Source organism: Jaculus jaculus, chromosome 9, assembly GCF_020740685.1.
Source record: "Jaculus jaculus isolate mJacJac1 chromosome 9, mJacJac1.mat.Y.cur, whole genome shotgun sequence".
NCBI classification, from domain to species: Eukaryota; Metazoa; Chordata; class Mammalia; order Rodentia; family Dipodidae; genus Jaculus; species Jaculus jaculus.
In genome coordinates, this window is record NC_059110.1 from 16,504,937 (window position 1) to 16,524,847 (window position 19,911).

The window sequence follows — 19,911 nt, forward strand, 5'->3', positions numbered from 1 at the left end:
CATAGTGAATTCTAGGTCAGCTTGGGCTAGAATGAAACTCTACCTTGAAACCCCCCCCCCCAAAAAAAAAACAAAAAAAAAAACAAAAAACTTCTATTTATTTGCAAGCAGAAAGTGATAGAAGAGAGAGAGACAGAGAGAATAGGCATGGCAGGTTCTCTAGCAGCTGCTAACAAGTTCTAAATGCATGTGCTGCTTTGTGCATCTGGCTTTACGTGTGTACTGGGGAATTGAACCCAGGTCCTTAGGCTTAGCAGGCAAGCTACTTAATTGCTGAACCATCTCTCTAGCCCAAGAGTGATTTTTTTTTTTTCTAGTGACTTGCAGTCAGGTTCACATTGCTGGCAAAAATCACCCAACCAAGGGAAGCTTGTGGTTTATTTTGGATTACAGAGTCGAGGGGAAGCTCCACAATGGCAGGGAAAATGGCAACATGAGCAGAGGGTGGACATCAACAGTAGGAGAGAGTGCCCAGCACTGGCAAGGGAAACTGGCTATAACACCCATAAGCCCGCCCCCAACAATACACTGCCTCCAGGAGGCTTTAATTCCCAAATCTCCATCAGCTGGGAACACCTAAGTTTATGGGGAACGCCTGAATCAAACCACTACAGTGACTTTTTAATTTTTCTTGCAGTTGTGAAGTTATCCGTGATTGGAAAACAGGAGAGTCCCTCTGTTATGCTTTTATTGAATTTGAAAAGGTATCCTAATCTAGATATACTAAATTTGCTATTTGCTGATTTTCTTTTTCTTCCCTACCTCTCTCCCTTTCTCCCTCCCTTTCTTTGTTATTCTTTAAAAAAGAAAAACGGGAAACTCCATGTTTTTTTTAAAAAAATTATCTATTTGAGAGAGAGAATGGGTCTGCCTGGGCCTCCAGCCACCGTGAATGAACTCCAGACTCATTGGCCACCTTGTGCATCTGGATTATCTGGGTCCTGGGGAATTGAACCCTGGTCCTTGGGCTTCATAGACAAATACCCACATGTGTATTATTATTGTTTTTTTCAAGGTAGGGTCTCACTGTAAGCCAGGCTGATCTGGAATTTACTATGTGGGTTCAGGGTGGCCTCAAACTCATGGCAGTCCTTTTACCTCTACCTCCCACTCTCGGCTTCTTTGTTGTTCTTTTTTTTTTTTTTTGCCCAGGCTGACCTGGAATTCACTGTGCAGTCTCAGGGTAGCCTTGAACTCACTGTGATCCTCCTACATGGGCTTAAAGTACTGGTTCTGGGTGCTGTGTGGTTGTTGTATACATGTTATATACTCTTACTTTGCATCAATCATTATAAAGTTAAAATATTTTGGGACCTTATAGTGGAAGTCCTCTAACTTTTTTTTTCCCCCCTGAGGTAGGGTCTTGCTCTGGCCCAGGCTCACATGAAATTCACTCTGTAGTCTCAAGGTGGCCTCAAACTCACAGCAGCCCTCCTACCTCTGCCTCCTGAGTGCTGGGATTAAAGGCATACGTCACCACGCTGAACTAACTTTTTTGTTTTTATTTTTGCATTTCCATATATATGTGTATATTTCTCAGTTTTGAAAAAAATTATTATTTAGGTATAAGAAAACTGAATATTTGTAAATATTTTTCTATAAAAATGATCTGATGGGCTGGAGAGATGGTTTAGTGGTTAAGCGCTTGCCTGTGAAGCCTAAGGACCCCGGTTCGAGGCTCAGTTCCCCAGGACCCACGTTAGCCAGATGCACAAGGGGGCGCACGCATCTGGAGTTCGTTTGCAGAGGCTGGAAGCCCTGGCACGCCCATTCTCTCTCTTTCCCTCTATCTGTCTTTCTTTCTGTGTCTGTCGCTCTCAAATAAATAAATAAAAAATTTAAAAAAAATGATCTGAAAACTTTCTGGGGAGATGGCATAGTGATAAAATTACATCTGAGTATGAATTGTTCAGGAAGATATGCACACATATACATTACATGTATAGATTATTTAATACCTATTCTGTAATTAATTGAAAATATACAGTGAAGCATAGAAGTTTTTATGCTCAGTGAATATATATATAATTTGCTTTTTCGAGTAGGGTCTTGCTCTAGCTCAGGCTGACCTGGAATTCACTATGTAGTCTCAGGGTGGCCTCGAGCTCACGGTGATCCTCCTCCCTTGGCCTCCCAAGTGCTGGGATTAAAGGCATGTGCCCCTATGCCCGGCTTTGTTCATTTATTTTTAAGCAAAGAGAAATAGAAGAGAGACAAAGATAATGGGTGTGTTAGGGTCTCCAGCTGCTGCAAACGAACTCCAGATGCATGTGCCACTTGGTGAATCTGGCTTTACATAGGTACTGGGGAATCAAGCCTGAGTCTTTGGGCTTTGCAGGCAAACACTTTAACCTCTGACCTCTGAGTCATCTTCCCAGCCCCCAACTAATTGTTTTTTTTTTTTTGAGTTAAAGTCTCACTCTAGCTCAGGCTGACCTGGAATTCACTATGTAGTCTCAGGCTGGCCTTGAACTCATGGTGATTCTCCTACCTTTGCCTCCCAAGTGCTGGGATTAAAAGACATGCACCACCATGCCCATCCCCAACTACAATTTTTTTAGTGCATTTCTTTATATATGTGTGTGTGTGTGTGTGTGTGTGTGTGTGTGTGTGTGTGTGTGTATGTGTGTGCAGATGCATATGTGGAGGCCAGAGGACATTCTATGTGTCCTCCCTCAGGTGCTGTGTACCTGCTTTGAGTCAGCATCTCTTGTTGGCCTGGAACTTTTCAATTAGTCTCTCCTGGCTGGCCAGGATCAGCATCTCTCGGCCTCCCCAGTACTGGGATTAAAAGCTTATTCTGGGGATCAAACTCAGGTGCTTGTGAGGAGAGCACTTTACCAACTCAGCCATCCCCCCCAGCCCCTCCATAAATGTTTATGCTCGAGTTTTTGTAATTCACAGGAAGAAGATTGTGAGAAAGCATTCTTCAAAATGGACAATGTCCTTATAGATGACAGGAGGATACATGTGGATTTTAGCCAGTCTGTTGCAAAGGTTAAATGGAAAGGAAAAGGTTTGTTCATTTATCTTTTTTATTGCTGTATTGCTTTACATCTGTGTGTGCTCCTTGACTTTGGGCTGTTATTAGAAGAAACAGTAGTTGATATAACTGTTGGCCACTTATCTACTATCTAGAATGTGTGTATATATGTATTGATGGCTGAAAACACCTGTATTTTCAATATTTCCTTTTATCATAATTTGTAATTGTCCATTGAAGACATGATCTATTGCCAAAGTAATTATGACTTTGTGGTGATTTGGTTATTTTAGATGCAGACTCTTCCCTCTCTTCCCTCCTCTCTTTCCCCCTTGCTCCTTCCCTTCCTCCCTCCCTTCTTCCTTCCCTTCCTCCCTTCCTTTCTTCCCTTCTTTTCTACCCCCCCCCTTTCTTTCCTTCTTGGGTGCTGAGGACTGAACCCGGAGCTTTCCTTTTATTAGCCATGCACTCTTAGATTCTCAACCTGAAGTTGCAAGCTTCTTAGAAAGTTCCTTTGATACTTGTTTTGGTTGTCACATAAAGTCACCTAACCAGTTTCTCTTCCTAGAAGTAACTACTGATACCTGTTCTGATGAAACTTTCTATATCCAATTAAAAAATATTTTATTTATATTTATTTATTTGAGAGAAAGGGAGAATGGTCACGCCATGGCCTCCTACCATTGCACACAAACTCCAGATGCATGTGCCACCTTGTGCATCTGACTTACGTGGATCCTGGGGAATGGAACCTGGGTCCTTTGGCTTTTCAGATAAGCACCTTTACTGCTAAGCAATCTCTCCAGCCCTATATCCATTGTTTGTTTATTTTTTGAGTAGGATCTTACTCTTGCTCAGGCTGACCTAGAATTCACTATGTAGTCTCAGGCTGGCCTTGAATTCAAGGTGATCCTCCTACTCTACCTCCCAAGCACTGGGATTAAAGGCGTGTGCCACCATGCCCCTGACCTGCATTTATTTTTTTCAATTTTTATTTATTTGTTTGCTTATTTTTTAAAAACAGATCTATGGAGGAAACACCTTTATTTTTTAAATTTTATTTATTTATTTGAGAGAGAGGCTATATTCTCAGGGTGGCCTCAAACTCAGCAATCCTCCTACCTCTGCTTCCTGAGTGCTGGTATTAAAGGCGTGCACCACCACATCTGGTTTAGGATTAATTAATTTTTATTTAATACCTTTATTTCCCATGATTTTAATGGGATTTTTAAATAAATAAATGCAACTATTTGTTGGCTTTTAAAGTACGTTGGTACGTTGTATTACCTTTTGGGCATTTAGAAAAGAAAGAGTTGGCAAGGAAGGCCCCTTGGAAGCTGCGCTCTCTGGTTAGGCAGTGTGACTGTGTTTGGTCCTGTGCCTACAACTGTTTTCCATGACACTGTCCCTACTCTAGGAACACATGGCCAGTGCTCTTCTGAGCATTTGTGAACATTGACGTGTTTTTATATGTTATAATTGCAGTTTTGTGAAGCAAAGATGCCTACACACATTCAGGGTGAGCTGCCGGCCTGGTGCCGTGTTCTGGTCCGCTCGTACTGCTGAGTGGTCTTGGGTAGGCCTTAGTTTCCCAGGAAAATGAGGTTATCACCAAGAGCTTTAAAGCAGGGATCATTTTCTTTGCTGCTGTCATTGACCTTTTTCTCAGCTCTGTAGTGAGCTTTTACACACCTGTCTCCCATCTGCCTGCTGCTCTCTGGAGAGTCTGTCAGGTTTACACAGCCATGCTTGTTTCACACTTCACTTTCAGATTCCAAATTTAGGTTCCAAATCTTCAGGTTTCCAGTTGACTTATATTCTCATGGGCATAGGGGTACTGCTTAATAAAATCTTGACATTTATCTGAAAGTTTGATGTAATATTTACTTCTGTCATTAGGTGGCAGCATATGGCCAACTAGCAAGTCGGTTATATGATTTCAAGCCAAAATACTAGTGGAGGCTGAATTACTATGATTCTTTTGTTCTTTTCTACTCCTCTCTATCTCCGAATATATGACTTTTTTTTGGGCCTTTATTTTTGTTTTTGTTTTTTGAGGTAGGGTCTTGCTGTAGCTCAGGCTGACCTGGAATTCACTATGTAGTCTCAGGGAGGCCTCAAACTCACAACAATCCTCCTATCTCTGCCTCCTGAGTGCTGAGGTTAAAGGTGTGAGCTAGCACACCCGGCCCTATATGACTTTTTGTTTTGTTTTAAATATTTTATTTTTATTTATTTACTTGAGAAAGAGGGAGGGAGAATGAATGCGCCAGGGCCTCCAGCCACTGCAAGTGAACTCCAGATGCATATGCCACCTTGTGCATCTGGCCTATGTGAGTCCTGGGGAATCAAACTGAGGTCCTTTGACTTTGCAGGCAAGCACCTTAACCACTAAGCCATCTTTCCAGCTCCTATATGACTTTTATAAAGTAGCACTTACAGTTGTGTCTGATTAATTATGCAGTTTTTCTTACCAATCTTTTTTTATTTTCTTAATGAACAGGTGGGAAATACACCAAGAGCGATTTCAAGGAGTATGAAAAGGAACAGGATAAGCCATCCAATTTGGTTCTGAAAGATAAAGTAAAGCCAAAACAGGAGTATCCTTACTGAGAACCAGTTAGTGAGCATGCATGGTGTGTAGAAAACTGTGTGATGTGTTAGGAAAGTCACAGGTGCTACTGAAAACAAGTTCTTGGGTCCAGTTATATGTGAAGAAATTGCTCATTGATGTCACATTCACTGTCTTCCATGCACTTGGCTGTTTCATCGTGATACCTTGTATTATGGAGAAAGTATGAAAGGAATCTTTGGCCTAAATCTTTTACCTCCTGCTCTTAGGTAGAGTACCTTCCTACTTACTTAATGTTCTCAGCAGATCTGTAGGTAAACTTTTTTTTTGGTATATAATGATGCTTTAAACTGATCATTAGCAAACATTTCTTTGTGGTAATCATTCTTTTATGTTTAACTTTCTTATTTATTTATTTATTTGAGAGTGACAGAGAGAGAGGGAAAGAAGGCAGATAGAGAATGGGTGCGCCATGGTCTCCAGCCATTGCAAATGAACTCCAGATGTGTGCGCCACCTTGTGCATCTGGCTTACATGGGTCGTGGGGAATCGAGCCTCAAACTGAGGTCCTTAGGCTTCGTAGGCAAGCGTGTAACCACTAAGCCATCTCTCCAGCCCTCATGAATTTAATTTTTTTGGTTTTCTTTTTTTTCGGTTTTTGATGTTGGGTCTTACTCTAGCTCAGGCTCACCTGGAATTCACCATGTAGTCCCAGGCTAGCCTTGAATTCACAGTGATCCTCTTACCTCTGCCTTCCGAATGCTGGGCTTATAGGCATGTGCCACTACACCTGGTCATTTTTAATTAATTAATTAATTTTAAAAATTTTTCTTTTTTAAAAATTTTTATTAGCATTTTCCATGATTATAAAAAAATATCTCATGGTAATTCCCTCCCTCCCCCCCATCACACTTTCCCCTTTGAAATTCCATTCTCCATCATATCATTTTTTATTTTTTTGAGGTAGGGTTTTGCTTTAGACCAGGCTGACCTGGAATTCACTATGTGGTCTCAGGGTGGCCTTGAACTCATGGTAATCCTCCTACCTTTGCCTCCCCAGTGCTGGGAATGAAAGCATATACCATGACACCCTTCTTATATTTTAAGTTTTAACTTTTTTTTTTTTTTTTAATGGTAGGGTCTCTCTCTAGCCCAAGATAACCTGGAATTTGCTATGTAGTCTTAGGGTGGCCTTGAACTCACAGTGATCCTTTTACCTCTGTTTGCCAAGTGCTGGTGTTAGAGACATGCGCCACCATGCCCGGTTTACATGGTTCTTTGTTACAAATTAGGTTGCTTCCTTGTGAAAAATATTTGGTCATTTTAGCAACAAAGATTTGTTAGGCTTCTGTTGAGTGCAAGTGTTGACTTTTTTTTTTTTTTTTTTTTGAGGTAAGGTCTCACTCTAGCCCAGACTGACCTGGAATTCACTATGTAGTCTCAGGGTGGCCTTGAACTCATGACAGTCCTCCTACCTCTGCCTCCCAAATACTGGGATTAAAGACATGCGCCACCATGTCCGGCCAGGAGTTAACTTTTAAAGAAAAAAAAAAGAAATCCATTGACTTGACCATTTAATTCAGATTCTTCCAAGTTTTAAGTTGAGACAAGTAAAAAGAAGTGAAACATACTGTTCATATTATGTCATTTTAATTTGTTCACCTGGGTTTTCCCACTATAAATCTATCACTCTACACATTGCAAAGGTTATTTCTTTTGTGATCACTTCTGGTAAATGGAGTCTTTGTTTCCTAGCTTCTGTTGGTGGTTCAGTAGGTATTTTTTTTCCTATGGTATGTTATGTAGACATTTCTTTTCCAAGTACTCATCAAAGAGAGATGACTATCAGGTTGACCTTTACGTATTTTTGCTTTAGAATGTGCTGGCTGGTTGCAGCTCACGAGGCCGCCTGCAGTGTCAGAGCTAGATCAGGACTGAAGGCGCCCGTGCTGTCAGCGGAAGGAGAGGCTTTCCCAGGCAGGTGGACCAGTGAGCTGATATTTGGTCTGAAAATACCAACATTAGAAGGCAAGTGACTGAAGGCTTAAAAGTCATAAAAGTTAGAGGTGAATACATGGGATTTTTATTCTCACATCCTTGGAGGTGAATGTAGGCTCGCCACGGAGAGGGCGAATGTGTAGAACCAATGAGGGGAGTAAGCAGTTATGTAGCATGAAGTAGAGGGGCTGCCGCCAGCCATGGGGTGATTCTGGCTAAGGAAAGAATGTGCAGTGTCAAATAGTTTTAGATTTATAGTACTAAGGTGGTTCAAGCTCAAGAAAATAGATTACTAAGAGTTAAAGAGAACTAGTCATAGTTGTGAATAAATCTCTTGAGTTTGATTTCCAGAACCCACATAATAAAGGCTGGACAAGGAGGGGTGTGTTTGTAATCCCAGCACTGCTGAGGTGGAGACAGATCCCTGGGGTTTGCTGCAGCCAGTCCAACCTAACTGGGTGAGTTTCCGGCCAGTGAGAGACCCTGTCTCAAAACAGGTGGACCGTATGGGCCTGGGGAACAACGGCTGAGGTTGTCTTCTGGTCTCCCATGTACCCCCCCCCCCCCACAGTTTGTAGCTTATTATAGTCATTCTGTCTCCTTTCACTCTGTTTTTGCCCTCCTCTCTCGGAGTATACACAAACACAACTGAAACGATTCCATATTGTTTGTGAGGTGCTGTAGACAAGTGCCCTTTATTGAGTACACCCCAGCTCATGATTTTGTTAAACACAATAGACTCTACTTCCTATTGTATATTCTGAAATTGCAGCTTGAGACCCGTCAGGTTTGCATTTCACGCGTGCACTGGGGATCCTGGGGCTCAGTGTAACAGAGAGAAGTTCTAGACCAGGGAGTGGTGATGAGCTGGCTGTCCGTCTCTAGCTGTCTTAACGGAAGCAGGAAGGGACAGTTTTCCTGTCTGGTCTTATGTCAACATGAGGATGTGTGGGGAAGCCCGAGCTGTGGCTTTGTGGAAATGGACACGAGGCTCTGTTTCTAAGGAAGGTGTGCCTGTGTTTACTCCAGTCCCACGAGCAACTAAAACAGTGTCTGTGCTGGGCTTCCTCATAAGCTTTCTTTCAAAAAACACCATTCCAACCCAGAACAGCCTTCCTCAAAACCCATTTTAGAAGTTGAGGCTGTTTTCAGTGGATGTTACAGTAGACTTATTTATACTCTCTGTCTAAGGCCTTATGTCAGAGAAAGTACTTATTTTCAACTGTCATCACCCTGACTTTGTGGTTCTGGGACCAAACTTAGTGCTTCATACACTATAGCAGGCACTCTACTGCCAAGCCCAAATTAAAATCAAGATTTTAGTAGCACGTTTATGTGAAATATAGAAAATATTTGCTCACTTTTGTCATGTGTACAGATGATGCTTTTTATTTCTTGTTCCGTTTAAGCCTTGCTCTTTTGTGGCGTCTGACGTTACAGTCACTGTGGGTGCATGCAGGGCTCCAACCCCCAGCCTAGACAGGGCCTTGTTCTGTAGCCCAGGCTAGCCTCCGACTCGTGATCCTCCTGCCTCAGCCTCCTGAGTGGCTGGAATTAGAACTGCGTGTCACTGTAAATACGTTTTTTTTGTGTGTGTTGGTTTTGTTTTCTTCAAGGGAGGGTCTCACTCTAGCTCAGGTTGGCTTCAAACTCATGGCTATCCTCCTACTTCTGTCTTCCAAGTGCTGGGATTAAAGGCATGCACCACCATGCCTGGCTAAGAGAGACAGAATAGGTGTGCCAGGGCCCACCCTGCAAACAAACCCCACGCACATGTGCCACTTTGTGCATGTGGCTTTGCATGGGTACTGGGAAATCAAACATGGATTGTTAGGCATTGCAGTAAACACTTTCACCATGAAGTCATCTCTCCAGCCCTAAATGCAGTTTTTTGTTTTTTTTTTTAATGTATTTTTAGCCAGTTGTGGTGGCTCATGCCTTTAATTCCAGCACTTGGGAGGCAGAGGTAGGAGGATCACCATGAGTTCAAGGCTACCCTGAGACTGTAGTTAATTCCAGGTCAGCCTGGACCAGAGTGAGACCCTATATTGAAAAACAAAACAAAACAAAACAAAAATTGTATTTGTTTGCAAGCAGGCAGAAAGAATGGGCACACCAAGGCCTCCAGCAACTGCAAATAAACTCCAGATGCATACACTAGTATGCATCTGGCTTTACGTGGGTGCTGGGGAATCAAATTCAGATCATTAGGCTTTGTAGGCAAGTGCCTTTACTACTGAGCCATCCCTCTAGTAGCCCCATGCAGATTAAAATACACACACACACACACACACACACACACACACACACACATATGTATATATATCTATATGTATATAAAAGTTTATTTGTTTGAGAGAGAGAAAGAGGGAAAGACAGAGAGAGGTAGAGAGAGAATGGGAATGGGTATGACAGGGCCTCTAGCCACTGCAAACGAACTCCAGAAGCATGTGCCCCTTGTGCAGCTGGCTTTCATGGGTCCTGGAAAGTCAAACCAGGATTGCTTGGCTTTGCAGGCAAACACCTTAACCACTAAGCCATCCCTTCAGCCCCCCCTTTTTAATTATTTTATTTATTTGAGAGAGAAGGAGAGGAAGAGAATGGGCACACCAGGGCCTTCAGCCACTGCAAATGAATTCGAAATGCATGCGCCACTTTGTTCATCTGGTTTACATGGATCCTGGGGAATCAAACCTGGTTCCTTTGGTTTTTCAGGCAAGTACCTTAACTGCTTAGCCATCTCCCCAGCTCTCCAAATGTAGTTTTTTAAAAAATATTTTTTATTTACTTATTCAAGAGGGAGAGAGAGCATATGGGCACACCAGGGCTTTTATCCACTGCACATGGACTCCAAATGCTCATGCCACCTTATGCATCTGGTTTATGTGGGTCCTGGAGAATTGAACCTGAGCCTTTTGGCTTTGCGGGCAAGTGCCTCAACCACTAAGCCATCTCCAGCCCCCAAATGTAGTTTTTTATTTCAGAGCTCTATTTCACTTTTACTTTTCATATAGACCTTTCCAAGTTTTTTCATAGGATTTACTACTTTTTAGTAACTTCTTTTGTAATATTACATCATGCTAAAATATCAAAACTATATTTAGGTATATTTTTATTGCTAAATATTTTGTTCCCTTTTTTTCTGATAATTGAAATGGTTCTAATATGTATATTTTTGTTAATTAAACTTGCCTTAATTTTTTTTTTTTTTCTTTGAGGTAGGGTCTCATTCTAGCCCAGGCTGACTTGGAATTCACTATGGAGTCTCAGGGTGGCCTTAAACTCACAGTGATCCTCCTACCCTTGCCTCCTGAGTGCTGGGATTAAAGGTGTGCGCCACCAGGCCTGGGACTTGCCTCAATTTTTATAAATTACTATGTAGTCTCAGGTTGGCCTTGAATTTACTGCACTCCTCCTCCTGCCCCCCCCCCCCAGTGCTGGGATTAAAGGCGTGTGCCACCACACTTTTATTTTCTTTTCTCATTTTGGTTGTTGCTTTTTCTGTACTGGGGATTGAACCCAGGGCTTCCCTTTTTTACTGTGCTCCACTCCAGCCTCGTTTTGTGAATTCTTACTTGAATTTAAACACGATCACTGTTGATGCACGTTACTGAATTTCTTCCTTTGTCCTAACGGAAGAGTCATGTAATGTGTCTTTTATCTTACACAGCTTCTCTGGCATCTGGGGTTTACAATATATTATTTGTTTTAATTAATATGCTTCATTTTCTAAATTGCAATTTTTCTTTATTGACAAATTTATTTCTGTTCTACTTATATCTTTGCTTGCTAGATTGTTAGCTAGTCAGGGTTCCTTCCATTTCTCTTGTGTTTATGATGAAAAGAACGGAGTACCCTCTGCTTTGAGACACTGTTTCCATTACGAGTTATGCTTAGCCTTGTGAGCTCCTTGTTTCCCGCACTCTCACGTCTCACGGCCGCAGCCATCGCTTGTCCTGCTGTCCTTAATCGAATGCTAGCGCAAAGTATGAGCTGATCCTGGATGAGCGGGGCGACGACTCGCAGTCAGCGCACTCGCGCACGAGCAAGAAACACAAGAAGAAGACGCGACACTGCTCTGAGGACAAGGAGGAGGAGGAAGGCTACGTGCCCGTCAGAAATGCCAACCAGGTACTTCGAATGTCCAGGCTCAGATGCGGAGAAATAAATACCTTGTCCCTTTGTAAATGACATCCTAGGAGGTCAGGGATAGTCCTGAGTCCCTAGCTTTCAACTGTAGAATGAGTGCACAGGGTAATGACCTCAGGGTTCACAGTCTAACCACAAGGGGCAAGAATTTTTTTCAGAGTAACATAATGTATCTTTCTACATTATGAGACGGGAGTGGTCTACTTGCCTGTGTATACCCATTTATTTGATTTAGTTGCAAACAAGGGGGAGGAAAGGAAGGAGGGAGAGTATGCCAGGGCTTCTTGTGGTTGCAAGTGAACTCCAGATGCATGATCCACTTTGTGCATCTGTCTTTATAAGGGTAACTGGGAATTGAACCCAGGCTGTCAGGCATTGCAAGCAAGGACTTGGGTATGAAACTCAGTACCAGTAGGCTTTGCAAGGAAGCACCTTCAACCACTGAGCAGTCTCCTGCCCTTATACTTATTATTATTTTTTTCTTTCAGGGTAGGGTTTCACTCTATCACAGATTGACCTGGCTTTCACTATGTAGTCCCTGGCTAGACTGGAACTCCCACAGTTCTCCTGTCTCTGCCTCCTGAGTGCTGGGGTTAAAGACGTGTGCCACCACACCTGCCATACTCACTCATTTTTACAGAAAGCAAATGTTCTTTACTGAAAAATTGTTTTGTAGTAGTAAGCTTATTATTTAATCAACACACATCTTGTATTTAGTACTTGTAATCTGGGAGGTTTTGTGTTTTGTTTGTTTGTTTATTGACAGGGTCTCTGCAGCACAGGCTGGCCTTGAACTCCTAATCCTCCTACCTCACTTACCAAGTGTTGGGATTGCAGGTGTGAACCACCATACGTGGCTTGCCTTGGAGATTTATGGTCTATAAAACTGTGTGCCCTTTTGCATTGTACATGAAATAAAAATGGCACTAATAATTAGCCTGCTCATCCCAAAGCTCTCCTAACACATTTCCTGATGCAGTAATGAGAATTCCCCCAAAGAATTCTCATTCTAGCCTGTGTTTTGACTTTCTGTGAAGTAAAAACAAGTTACATCACAGCCCCTTACTTTCATTTTACCTCATAGCAGGCATTTGAGCTGAGCCTGGTGGGTGAGGAAAAATTCAGCAGGTTGATATGAGGGTGAAGGGAACTCAGGAGTGAGAATGCCAAGCAAAGACACAGAGATGGAGAACCCCATTCGGGTAGGCAAAATAAAAGGCTTTAGATTCACATTTGTAACCTGCTAATCATTGCTATGACCTTGACAAGTTCACCACTTTCTGAGTCAGTTTCCTCCTCGGTGAAATTGAGTTCATACTCCACAGGCATGTTATGATTAAAGGGGGAAAATGTGTGCAGACATTTTCTACCACTGGCTGCTGTCCCTAGTACTTCTCCAGCCACTGCAGTCTCCTCGTGGTGGTGGCATTAACTATGTTCATAGTTCAGCTAATTTGTCTCATTTTCTTTTTGATGTTGAACGATTGCTTAAGACATTTTTTTCCTTTGGTTTATAGTTTTTAAAAACAATAAGGTTCAAAAGTAGAATCTTAACTGGGCATAGTGGTGGCATGCATTTGTAGTACCAGCACTTGGGAGACCCAGGCAAGGAATGTCAAGAGTTTGAGTCCAGCCTGGGCTACATGGCAAGACCCTTATCTTAAAACAAATCTACAAAAAGGGGCTGGAGGATGGCTTAGAAGTTGAGGCATTTGCCTTCAAAGCAAAAGGACCTAGGTTCGATTCCCCAGGACCCACGTTAGCCAGATGCACAAGGGGGCGCATGCATCTGGAGTTCGTTTGCAGTGGCTGGGTGCCCTGGTGCGCCTGTTCTCTCTCTTTTTCCCTCTTCCTCTTTCTTTCTGTCAAATAAATAAGTAATTTTTTAATCTAAAAAATGGTATATAAATAAATGTAGCTTCTACCCTGCCCCTCTCTCTTTTCTACTTTCCCCTGTAGATGGTAACTATTTTATGAAAATAAAATAGTTACCATCGTTTTGGTTTATTTTCATTTAAATTTAATTTTTTTTGAGACAAGCCCAACAGACTGGACTTTTTTTTTTTAATGAGAGAGAGAGGGAGGGAATGTTGGTGTGCAGGGCCTCCAGCCAGTGCAAACAAACTCCAGACATGCATGACCCCTTGTGCGCGTGTATGACTTTGCACACTTGTGTCACTTCATCTGGCTTACAAGGGACTGGAACGTCGAAGGTGAGTCATTAGGCAAGTGCCTTAGCTGCTAAGCCATTTCTCCAGCCCCTTCTCTCTCTCTCTGTTTTTTTTTTTTTTTTTTTTTTTTAGGAAATGGATGTTCTGGGGTGGGTGTTGTGATTTGCCAGTTGTCTCCCATAGGAAAAGCACCCATGCAGAAGACCCTTGTTGAGAGCTGAAGACAAAAGATGTGAGGAGACAACCTAGTTCTGCTTTCTTACTAGCAAAACCCTGTCTCAAAGAGAAACTGGGGCTAGGAGATGGCTCAGTGGGTATCCCCAGCACCCACATAACATGCTGGGTGAGGGGACATCTGCCTGATAGCCCAGCACTGTGGAGGCAGGTGGAGCTCACTGGTTAGCTCATCTAGCTAAGTCTGTGAGTTCTAGGTTCAGCAAGAGACCTTGTATCAGCAGGGTGTAGTGGTGCACGCCTTTAATCCCAGCACTGGGGAGGCAGAGTAGGAGGATCACCGTGATTTCAAGGCCAGCCTGAGACTACATAGTGAATTCCAGGTCAGCCTGGACTAGAGTGAGACCCTACCTCAAAAAAAAAAAAAAAAAAAAAAAAAAAGAAAAGAAAAAGAAAAAGAAAGAAAGACCTTGTATCAAAGAATGTGGGGAATGACTGACCAAGACCCCTGAAATTGACCTCTGGCCTACACACAGACCACACATAAAATAACACACTCATAATGAAAATAAACACATCTGGGCTGGAGGGATGGCTTAGCAGTTGAGGCTTTTGCCTGCAAGCCAGAGGATCCAGGTTCAATTCCCTAGGACCCATGTAAGCCAGAAGCACAGGTGGTGCATGCATCTGGAGTTCTTTTGCAGCGGCTGACAGCCCTGGCACACCCATTCTCTCCCTGTCTCTATCTGCTTCTTTCTCTCTCTTTCAGTCAAATAAATAAAAAATTTTAAAAAGTAAATAAAAATACAGATAACAGTAAGCAAGGTAAGACATAGCTTCCTAGACAGTTTTGAGTTCACCAACAATTTATTCATTAGCAAATCTAGTCAAAAGCTACAGTTGTCTAGCATTTTGAGTTTTATGATCTGTATGTAGCAAACAAATGAAAACGTTAATATATTTACTTAAAAACAAATTTGGTAATGTCTTCTGTTCTCCATTCAAGTTTCATGCATTTTTTTCCTATTGTCGAATTATGTTATCTTACATATAAACAGAAACATGCTTTAAGAAAAAGTAAATAAACACATCTGCCCCGTTAAAACAGCTTTCCAGTGCTAGACTTTTCTAGCTCTGATTCATTGACAATGTCCATAAAGTGATTCATTTTTTAAACCTTTTTTAATTGGCAACTTCCATCATTATATAAAGTGGTTCATTATTGGTTGCCTTTCTCACTGTTCGTTTCTTTGACAGGACATCTACAGGGAGATGGGGTTTGGTCACTATGAGGAAGAAGAGAACTGTCGGGAGAAACAAAAGAGTGAGAAGGGAGACCGGACTCAGCAGCGCAGCCGCAGCCGGTCTCGGGAAAGGGATTGCCGCCACAGCACGAGCCACAGACCCAGACACCAAGCAGAGCCTCACGAGAGAGAGAGGAGTGGGAAGAGAAACCGAAGCAGAAGCCCAAAGAAATCCAAAGACAAAGACAAATCCAAGTATAGGTGAGAGAGGAAGCAGCCGAGAGGCCAGGCTGGCGGGCGTGCTCTCTCCTGCTGAGGGGCCCAAGGAGTTCAGGTGTGGTGTCAGAGCAGCAAGACCCAGCTTGGTTTTTCTTATTTTAAATACTAGGATAATAGCCCTTTTAGATCCACACTGACAGAGGGCACTGAAAAAATCATTTTCTGTACATACTTTTTCATACTAATTGTATTGTCATGAATACATGGTAGAATTCATTTTCACCACCTTTCGTACTTTCGCTCCTCTTTTTAAGTGAAGAATTTCATACTACAGAAGTACATAGGCGTGTAATATAAATAAATGTCTGTGTACCTACCGTCCAGCTTCAAAAAGAGAAGCGTGGTTATTGTCGTAGCTCCATGTGTCCTGGGCTTCTTGAATATCCTCATGGAATTTTGTGTTTGTTGCTTCCTGTAGTTTTACAATGTGTGTATGTATACCTAACAAACTTTAAATTTTGTATGTTTTTGAATTTTATATAAACGGCACAATGTATGCTTACTTGTATAATTCCCTTTGTTCAATTTAGTCTTTTTAGGAGTTATTTTCAATGCTATGTAGTAGTGTATGAATACAGTATACTTATCTGTTTTTTTATTGATGGACTTTGGGTTTTGTTAGTTTTTGTTATTGCAAACAATGCTACTATGAACATCTTCTATCTATTGGAGGGCCAATATCTGATCATGTGGTTTGAGGGTCTTTATCTTTACAAGACAATGCCAAATTATCTTCTTAAGTGGCTGTACCTGTTTCATCCTGTCACCTTTGTTTCTGTCTCTAGCACCTGTGGAGTTTTGTTTGGTGATAGGATCTTAGGTAACTCAGGCTGGCTTCAAATTTGGTATGTGGTAGATCCTGCCTATACCTGCTGGGATTTCCAGTATCTTCCTTGTTTTCAAGAAGAAAAATATCTAAGTCATCTGTTTCCTTGAAAGTCTGAGCATTACATACTATGAAAAAAAGTGTTAGAGTTAGATGTTCCTGATTATAGAATTATTAGCTTTCTTTTATTGTTTTAGTGTTTGGTTATTACATTTCTTTTTTTGTTGTTGAGGTGGGGTCTCTGTTGCAGTCAGGTTCACACTGCTGGCAGAAATCATCCAACCAAGAGCAGCATGTGTGTGTGGGGGGGGAGTTTATTTTGGCTTTTATAGACTTGAGGGGAAGCTCCATGATGGCAGGGGAAAACTATGGCATGAGCAGAGGGTGGACATTACCCCCTAGCCAACCTCAGGTGGACAACAGGAGCAGGAGAGTGTGCCAAATACTGGCAAGGGGGAACTGGCCACAACACCCACAAGCTCGCCCCCAACAACACACTGACTCCAGGAGGCGCCAATTCCCAATCTGTATCAGCTGGGGACCTAGCATTCAGAACACTCAGGTTTATGGGGGACACCTGCATCAGACCTCCACTCCAGTCTTGCTCTAGCCCAGGCTGACCTGGAATTTATTTGGTCGTCTTAGGGTGGCCTTGAACTCATGGTGATCTCCTACCTCTGCCTCCCAAGTGCTGGGATTAAAGGCGTGTGCCACCACTCCCAGCTGGTTATTACATTTCTCTGGATGTTTTTCAGTGAAGTTTTAAACTTATTATCAGTGTTACTCATAGTTTATTTGTAAAATCTTTACATTTTGCAAGCAACATTCCTTAACTGCTGAACCATCTCTTCAGCCCAAAGCATTTTCTTTTGGACGACTGTCCCTATGTTTTAATGCCTCATAAATAGCAAATGAGCTGAGGAGTGTGGAGTGCATTTTGGTGCTTACCGATCTGCATGCGTTTATTCTGACAACCTAGGACCCCCGTGTCCCCTGTGGAAGGGTTTTGTTTTATTTAGGCAGGGTCTCTAGCCCAGGGTGGCGTGGGAATCACCCCATATCTCAAATCCTCACTTCAACGTTTGTGCTGAGATTATAGGTGTGCACCATCATGCATAGCTGCTACTTCTACTTATTTTCTTTCAGGTTAATTTATGATTTTTTTTCTTCAGTTTTTAAATTTCTTTTTCTTTATTTGAGAGAGTGGGAGAGAGAGCAAATGGACATGCCAGGGCCTCTAGCCCCTGCAAATGAACTCCAGATGCATGTGCCACCTTGTGCATCCTGCTTATGTGGGTCCTGGAGAGTTGAACTTGAGACCTTTGACTTTGCAGACAAGCACCTTAACCACTACGCCATCTCTCCAGTCCTTATTTATTTATTTTCATTTTTTTCAGGCATAGTTTCACTCTAGCCCAGGTTAACCTGGAATTCACTCCTTAACCCAGGCTGGCCTCAGAGCACCTGTTGGTCCTCCTAACCCAGTCTCCCAAGTTTTGGGTTTAAAGGCATGCACCGCCACACCTGGCTTAGTTTAAGATTTTTTAAAGGTATTATTTATTTATTTGAGGGGTGGGGGTGGATAGAGAGAATGGGCACACCAGGGCCTCTAGCCACTTCAGACAAACTCCAGACACATGTGCCACATTGTGCATCTGGCTTTATCTGGATGCTGGGGAATTTACCTGGGTCCTTTGGCTTTGCAGGCGAGCACCTTAACCACTGAGCCATCTCTGCATCCCTAATTTAAGATTTTTAAATACCATCTCTTATTTTTATTCCTTTTGAGGATTTCTTTTGATTTTTATCACCTATTTAGTGTTACCTTTTTTTTTAAGGGGTGTGTGGACAGCACTTTAGGTGTTGACCCTGGTCTTCCACCTTGTCTGAAGCAAGTTCTGTCATTCCCTGCTACACGTACCAGGCTGCTGGAAGACTCCTAGCTCCAGCTCTTGCAAATATCTTCTCATTGCTAGAACAAAACTGACTGGAAGCAAGTCATGGAAGAAAAGGATTTATTTCTGGCTTACAGATTTTTTTTTTTTCTTTTTTTGTTTTTGAGGTAGGGTCTCATGCTAGCCCAGGCTGACCTGGAATTCACTATGGAGTGTCAGGGTGGCCTCGAACTCACGGCGATCCTCCTTCCTCTGCCTCCCGAGTGCTGGGATTAATGGTGTGCGTCACCATGCCCACCCAAGTGGCTTACAGTTTTGAGAGTAAGTTTCATCATGACAAGAAAAGTATGGCAAGAGCAGATAGCCAGGTTCACACCTCCAGAACAGCAGGGATGAAGCAGCGAGATCTCTGAGTGGCCTGTCCCCAGCAACACATCTCCTCCAGCAAGGTTCCACTCGCAAGGGATTAACTAGGAGCTTAATCATGAGTATGTGAGGCTATGGGAGACATTTTGCATTCAACTACCACATTCTATCCCGACCCCTTAGACTCTTGGCCATATCACTATGCAAAAAAGCCTTCAGCCCAATTTTTAAAAAGTCTCCATGGTCTTTACCAGCCTCAACACTGTTCAAAAGTCTTCAAAGTCTGAAGAGAGCCAGTCCCCAGTCAGCCCATCTAGTGCTGCAAAGCCCTATAGGAGCTACTGGGGGAAAGTGACCAACAATGGTCTGAGCAATCACAGGTCTAAGCCACTCAGAAGCACACACCAGTGCAGTGGCCACACACAGCCTTGGTGGGTAACCAACAGCTTTCTGATTGGCTAAGAGATCTGCTCAGTGTAAAGGAACCCATATCTGGAATTGGGAACCAGGTCAGAATCCTATGGACAAAGATTATGCTCTCCAGTGTCAATTCCCCACTAGTCTTTAGCTAAAAGAGGGGTTACATACATCAAATTCTCCCTAACTTAATAATGCTTATCCCATTTACTACTATGCTGACCTCACTGTTCGTTGGAGAGTCTGTTCTTTCTCAGAAGGGCGCGAGACCTGAGGAGATAAACTACCACTCACACTTCAGCCAATCCACAGCTGAAACCACAGAGGAATGGGGAGACAAGCAAGAGTGCTGTTTCCATGCTGAACCTGATAGTCAGCACCAGGGTGAAGGAGACAGACCCTGAGGATACTCAGCACCTACTAAAGCAGAGATCCAGAGGCTCCTAAGAGCTCATCACTGAAGTAGACTTAAAACTCACCCACCATGGCTCAGGGAATTAAAAAAATTTTTTTTGTTTATTTTTATTTATTTATTTGAAAGTGACAGAGGAAGATGCAGAGAGAGAGAGAGAGAAAGGGTGCGCCAGGGCCTCCAGCCACTGCAAACAAACTCCAGACGCGTGCGCCCCCTTGTTTATCTGGTTAACATGGGTCCTGGGGAATCGAGCCTCGAACCAGGGTCCTTAGGCTTCATAGGCAAGCGCTTAACCGCTAAGCCATCTCTCCAGTCCAGCTCAGGGAATTTTGTACGAGAGGGGGCAGAAAGATTATAAGAGCCGTAGGTTGAGACGTCATGCCCAGAGTCATTCCCTTCCCCCAAATATGACTGCTGCTCCC

At 42.8% G+C, this 19,911-nt stretch overlaps 1 protein-coding gene across 1 annotated transcript in view; it reads left to right on the forward strand.

Moving 5' to 3' along the window:
- Nucleotides 1–16,176, forward strand: part of Ppil4 (peptidylprolyl isomerase like 4) — a 33,568-nt gene extending 17,392 nt beyond the window's left edge. The window contains exons 9-13 of the mRNA XM_004651133.3: nt 638–704; nt 2,905–3,016; nt 5,487–5,583; nt 11,534–11,684; nt 15,305–16,176. Of these exons, the coding sequence (XP_004651190.3) occupies nt 638–704; nt 2,905–3,016; nt 5,487–5,583; nt 11,534–11,684; nt 15,305–15,556 (679 nt within the window). The 3' untranslated portion in view covers nt 15,557–16,176. The remainder of the gene's footprint in view (nt 1–637; nt 705–2,904; nt 3,017–5,486; nt 5,584–11,533; nt 11,685–15,304) is intronic.
- The last annotated feature ends 3,735 nt before the right edge of the window (nt 16,177–19,911 follow it).